A 6,711-nucleotide genomic window follows, 5' to 3' on the forward strand; every position below is an offset into this window, starting at 1 on the left:
TAATAAATATTATATTACTCAAGAATAGTAGATTGATAATAAAATATTTTTATGAGATTGAATATCATCTATAAGCTATAAGAATAATGTTACTCACCATAATAAGGAAGAATGAACCTTCATCTTTGTTTTCATTCTATGCTCTTGATGTATTGTATTATATGCATGACATGGGATAGTAAGAAGAGGTAGGATAGAGTGAGCTAGACATTGCATATTAGAGATTCAATTCTAATTTGAAGGTGGGAATTGCAAAAAGACTCAATTTTCGAGGGATGCTAGTTCTAAATGTTTCACTCATATCCAAAAGTGATGGATCTTGATCGCCTTCAAGTTTCCAGTCAAAGTTGTGCATGAGTTGAGCCAAAACAAGCTCAATGTTTCGAGTGGCGAGTAGAGCTCCAGGACAACCTCTCCTTCCAGCCCCAAATGGAAGCATGTTGAAATCTCGAACATCTCCATTTTGATTTTTACTCATAAATCTTTCAGGATTGAATACCAAGGCATCTTCCCATATAGTTTGATCTCTTCCTATTGCCCATACATTAATAACAAGCCTTGTTTTGTTAGGTATGTAGTATCCACCAATAGTACAAGCTTCTCTAGACTCATGTGGCAACATGATGGGCCCTGCAGGATATAATCGAAATGTCTCCTTTACAACACAATGAAGATACTCCATGTTTACCAAATCTGACTCCTTTACCATGCGATGTTTTCCTACTATAGACTCAATTTCTTTTTGCAACTTCTTAGCTATCTTGGGATTCCTCAATAGTTCACTCATTGCCCATTCTAATGTAATGTTTGTTGTCTCAGTTCCACCCAAAAACATGTCCTGCAGGAAATTACAAAGTCTGAGAACTTGGAATTGAATTAAAGCACAAACAAGGTTTGAATTAAATTGAAATAAAACACAGAAGGTTTGAAGCACGAGAGAGGGGGGAGAACATACAAAAATAGTTGCCTTGATGTGCTCTTGGGTGAGCTTGATGCCATTCTCACCCTCCACCCCTTCCTTCTCAATATCTAAGAGCACATCAACCAAGTCCTTGACATGCTCGTTTTCTCCATCCAATCTCCCATTTCGCTCCACATGTTTCTCTATAATCTTCTCCATCACTCGATCAAAGAAGTCATGAGCCCTTGTCATTCGTTCCTTCATACCTCTTACCTTGTCAATCCACTCTCCACCTGGAATAAAGTCACCAACATTGAAAGCCCCAACCATGCTAGTGACCTCATTGATCATCGCCGTAAGCTCATTCTCACCCCCAACTAAATCAGAATACCCACCAGAGTTAGCGCCCGCCAAAATCCCCCACATGATACCAGAGATGATGGAGGAAATGACGGCTGTGACGTTAACGGGGACTTTCCCATGCAAACTCTTATCCCAGATAGAACGCACGCCTGCAGCCGCCTCTTCCTCTCGCACGCAGGCAAAAGAATCCACTCTCTTCACACTCAGCAATTGCATCGCACTGATTTTACGCATGTGCCGCCAGTACGGACCGTACGGATCCATGCCAGGATCAATCTCCCCGTATGCTACGTATCTGGCAGCCGCCGTCAATGGTCTGTTTCCGAACACCAAATCGTGCGTTGTCAAAATTTCCTTCGCCATCTGTGAAGAGGAGACAACGAGGGCGGGAACATAGCCGAGCCTCATGAACATCAACGGCCCATATTTCTTTGAGAGCTTTTCAAGAGAACGGTGGGGATATTTTCCCAGCTGGTGGAGATTTCCTATCAGTGGCCATGGCGATGGACCAGGCGGCAATGGTAATGATAATCTCTTCTCCTTTCCTCTCTTGAGTACCACCCACCAAAGGAAAACTAGTATTAATATCGAGATTTCAATTCCGAATGAAAAAGAGGCCATTTCAATCAATGCTAGAATTGAAAGACTCATCAGGAGTTCTTTCACTGTATAATCTCCTTGTTGAAGTTTCTTTTCCTCTTTGTAGTTGAGACAGCACCCACCCATTTATCTTTGTTTACGGTGGGAAAAATGACAAAACACGGCATCAGAGAATATGCCGTCCTATGATCATTCCACAGAAAAAATGACAAAGAAAGCGGGCAAACATATATGACTTGTGAGGTGTACATTGAGAAAAACGAAGACAAACAAAGCGGCCAAATGCTTTCCAACGCGTAATGCCTGCCGGGGATCTCTTTTCTTCGTCTTCATACAATTGTCACTATTTTTCGGTGGGACCTTAGAAGATAAAATTTCAAGATGAGCTTCACCTTGACTATATTCGATAGCACACCTGTCGACTAGATAATTTAAAATAAAGGATATTAAATAGAATGATCAGAGTACAAGCATAGTTTGGTAACTCTGAGTGAGATGTAAAAGGCCATTAAGTTCAATACTAGGGCATGAGGGACCAAGTTCGAGAGCTTCAATAGGAAATAAACATGTGGAAACTTGGATATTTCTAATGTTGGGGGAGTCGTTAGGTTTTTTTTTTTAATTATAAATCGTGGGATCAAAAAGGTACATCAAAAAGGAGGGAGGCAGAGCCTCAACCAACTAATCGAAAAAACAGCAAAAGAAACAGTCCATCAGGAGGGACTGCTATCCGAAATACAAATACATCAGAGTAATACAAGGAGAAAGGTGAGCCAGAGTCATAGCAAATGGAAAGCTACGGGATAGCATCTTCAAACTTATTGATCCAGGATGTCCAACCGAGGGATCCCTCCATCCATATGGCTTTTTTCTGATTCAGCAGCTGGTGAAAGACATGGAGATTATCCACAGAGGGGTTCTTGCTGTTCTTGATCTCTTGCATGAGTTTGGCAAGGGCTTCATCAAACGCCACCTGATTGTCTATTATACTGGCCAGCTCGTAACCATTCTGCATCTTGTAGATAAACATGGTAGCCCGACCATCCCTTAGAAATCTAAGCAACTTCCTTTTTTCCATATTCAACACACAGCAAACCTGTGAAGCAATTTTAAAATGTATGAGATTTCTATGAAATCCAGTAAGAGATCTGGTAATACCTTGGAACTTAGCATCATTTCTAAATTTCCATATATGCCAAAGGATGAGCGATGAGAGAATCTGCCAGAACAAATTAGCATCTTTTCTAAGGCCCTCAATAAAACCAGAAATAATATCCAAAGTGTAAACATAATGAGTGACGCATATACCAAACATGAGCCAGATTTCTCTAGCAAAAGAGCAATCAAAAAATATATGTCTCATAGTCTCAGGAACTCTGCAGATAGAACAAATATCAAGATTAGCATGCTGGTTTCTTATGGGGAGTCTGTCCAGCAGGAGCTGCCACTTAAAACATTGAATTTTAGGCTGAATAGGAGCTTTCCAGAGTTTATCAAAAATTTTATGCTAGTCTGAGGAGGTAAAGGAGTAGTACCAAATGCCATTAAGATGGTGGGAAATAGAGCTATCATGATTAAGAAATCTGTAAATATGTTTAGCTTTGACAGAAGTGAGGAGAGTACCATCTTGCCATCTAAAGGAGAGAAATCGGTGAGAATCCACATCAGTATTATGGGGAAGATTAAGCTGAGAACAAGCAATTTTGATAAGATTGTAAGTACGCTTATGAGAAGCAGGAAGATTATATTGATTAGCAAGGACATCCCAGCTGATGAGCTGATTGTGCTCAAGGATGTCCATGATATATTTAACACCTTTGTTGGTCCAAAATCTAGCCGAACAGCCTTTGGTCAAAGCAAGAGGTTTTCCCTGATGGAGAAGATTCCACCATAATGATCGCTCACCATAAAGAGTATAGTGATAGTCAAAGGCCGAGTTATCAATATGGTGGCGAATGTTCTCCCATGCTTTCCAAATGGAATGGAAAACCCAGGATCCCTGCACAGAAATGTGGAATTTGCCAAAAATCAGATCACTGAGGGGCAGATGTTTCCACGATTTAGTAGGTTTAGGTACACCATTTTGAATGTTACTTCTGACAAGCACTTTCCAGGGCTCATTACCAACAAGGGATTGAAGGATCCATTTAGAGGCAAGAGCCATTCCCTGAAGTTTGAGATCTTTCAAACCAATCCCACCAAGACCTTTCTCCAGATGGCACCAAGCCCACTTAACAGAATGGGCTTTCTTAATACCTTTGCCATCCGACCAAAGAAAATGTCTGATGGCCTTCTGAATTTCCAAAATCTAATAGTTACTAAACATCCAACTAGAAGAGTAGTAGATGCTATAGGAGGAAAGAATCTTCTAGCAAACCTGAACTCTCCCAGCAAGGGAGAGGAGCCTATGATTCCATTTATTAAGTATTCTGAAGATTTTTCCTTTTATCCATAACCACATATCCTTAAGGGAAGGGCTCATAGAAAAGGGGATACCAAGATACCTAACAATCTTGTTAGGTCCTCCCCAAGAATAACCAAATTAAGAAAGCCAGTCTGGAGGAAGATCATTCCATCCTAACAAAATGGATTTAGAGCTAGAGATACGAGCTCCATAAGCTTTACCAAACATATCAAGTTTATTGCGAAGGCAAATGAAGTTATCCAGGCTGAGCTCCAAGAATAGAGAGGTGTCATCAGCAAATTGAATATTAAGAAGCTCAGAGTCATTAGGAAGAGTGATACCATGCACCTTAGGGGAAATGGTGTCATCTTTGAGGATATAATAAAGAGCATCAAAAGCAATAACAAATAGAGCAGGGGCAAGTGGGCACCCCTGCCAAATGGACCGAGACAAAAAAATAGGATTGGATAGGATACCATTAACATCAATCATGGCAGAAGCATCTTTTAGAAGAATTTGAATATATTTACAAAAAATATCAGGTAATCCAAAAGCTTTTAACATCATCAAGATAAAGTCCCATTCAACTTTGTCATAGGCCTTCTCGAAGTCGAGAAGAAGCATAGAAGCCTCCTGATGTGAAGTATTGGCCCATTCCATGGCTTCCCAGCTAGTAAGGAGATTCTCAAGGATGAATCTACCTTTAATGAATCTAGTCTAAGTGGAGCAGATAAACTTGGGGAGAATAGTCTCTAACTGAGAAGCCAAAACTTTCGCAAGAATTTTATAGGAAACATTAAGTAAAGTGATAGGGCGCCAATTTGGAAAGGTATATTTTGATAGGAGGGTTTGGTAAAATTTTGGGAGGGAATATTATTTCCTATACTGAAGCAATGGTTGTGTGTTATGGCATAAGATGTCTTAAAGAGACGAGGTTTGTAAAGATAATCCTAGAAGGAGACTCTATATGATAATTGGCAACCTTCAAAATAATGCTAGTTGCCCTTGGTACATTGGTAGACTTTAGAGGATTGCGAAAGGATGTTGCTATCTTTTTCCAATACTAAAATATATAATACCCTAAGGGAATAAAAACCAACTATGGATTTCATTGTGAATCAAGGATTGGCGTTTTGGGAGTCCACCAATGTAAATTTTGTAAGGAGTCCTAAAGGAAAAAGAAATTCTAGCTAATGAAAGGAGAAAATTTTAAGTGTATAGCAAAGGACAAGAAGTGTTGAAAATAATTGTTCGATTGTATATTGTCTTTGATGTTACACAACATGCCATAAAATAGAATATCATTATGAAAGGACTTTAAAGTTGATTTATGATCTATCATTCTGAAAGGACTTTAAGGTTGATTTATGATCTATCATTCTAAAAGGACTTTAAGGTTGATTTATGATCTAATTTGAATTAAAAAAATTAAGTAGTGGTACCACTGATATGAATTATTGATATTTACATCCATACTAATTGTAGAAAAAATTGAAGTCTAATTCAACAACACGTGTATAGAAAATATTAAGTTAAAGAAAAAAATGCATGTAAAGAGAATGGTTTCAAATAAGTCAACAATATATATTTGTATTATCAAATTATAAATATTAAATAAATTTAACAAGTATATGAAAGATTTATAAGAAAACAAATGTATGAAATCATAGAAGTAGAATGAAAAATGTACAAGTGTAAACACAACACGTGTAGAATCAATTACAATTACAAACTATATTTCAGATGATACTATGCATTCCTTTTGTGAATATAAATTTTAAGTAAGACTCAATTGGAAATAAACATGTGAAAACTTGGGTATCTCTAATGTTGGGGGAATCATTACGAATTGGAAATGTATTTTGATAGGAGGGTTTGGTAAAAGTCTAGGAGGGAATAATTTTTACTATATTGAAGAAATGGTTGTGTGTTAAAGCATAAGATGTCTTAAAGAGATGAGGTTTGAAAAGATAATCCTAGAAGGAGACTGTATATAATAATTGACAACCTTCATAATAATGCTAGTTGCCCTTGTACATTGCTAGACTTTTGGAGGATTGTAAAATAATGTTGCTATCTTTTTCCAATACTAATTTATATGTCATATCCTAGGAGAAGAAAAACCAACTATGGATTTCATTGTGAATTGAGGATTGGGGTTTTAGGAGTCCACCAATGTCAATTTCGTAAGGAGTCATAAAGGAAAAAGAAATTCTAGCTAATGAAAGGAGAAAATTTTAAGTGTATGTCAAAGGACAAGAAGATCGTGAGGGGAGTTGCATTTATGTTTCTTTGGTATGCTTGTCTTATTGATTGTAGAAGGTAAAATCAAAATCTTGATCTTCAAAGGGAGACATATCATAACAAAATTACTCAGATGGAGGAAGCAATCATTGCGAATAATCGAAGGAGATTCTCTTTCTAAAAGGTGATACATCAGGAG

The 6,711-nt window shown here is 37.9% G+C and overlaps 1 protein-coding gene across 1 annotated transcript; it reads right to left on the reverse strand.

The window, feature by feature from the left end:
* Positions 1-1,885, reverse strand: LOC149548008 (cytochrome P450 750A1-like). Its single transcript, XM_089794825.1, has 2 exons — positions 956-1,885; positions 1-838 (listed from the first exon to the last, which is right to left on the reverse strand). The coding sequence occupies exons 1-2, from the start codon at positions 1,883-1,885 to the stop codon at positions 218-220; spliced, it is 1,551 nt and encodes a 516-aa protein (XP_089650951.1). The 3' UTR covers positions 1-217.
* Between the last annotated feature and the right edge of the window lie 4,826 nt (positions 1,886-6,711).

Source organism: Cupressus sempervirens, chromosome 7, assembly GCF_028749045.1.
Source record: "Cupressus sempervirens isolate cs-2001-9-10 chromosome 7, ASM2874904v1, whole genome shotgun sequence".
Lineage (NCBI taxonomy): Eukaryota > Viridiplantae > Streptophyta > Pinopsida > Cupressales > Cupressaceae > Cupressus > Cupressus sempervirens.

Excerpts from the sequence above, each read along its gene's own strand:
- LOC149548008 (XM_089794825.1), bottom strand. The coding sequence starts at position 1,885 with ATGGCCTCTTTTTCATTCGGAATTGAAATCTCGATATTAATACTAGTT. Across the intron at positions 839-955 it reads ACATCAAGGCAACTATTTTT|GACATGTTTTTGGGTGGAAC; the intron begins GTATGTTCTCCC and ends AATTTCCTGCAG.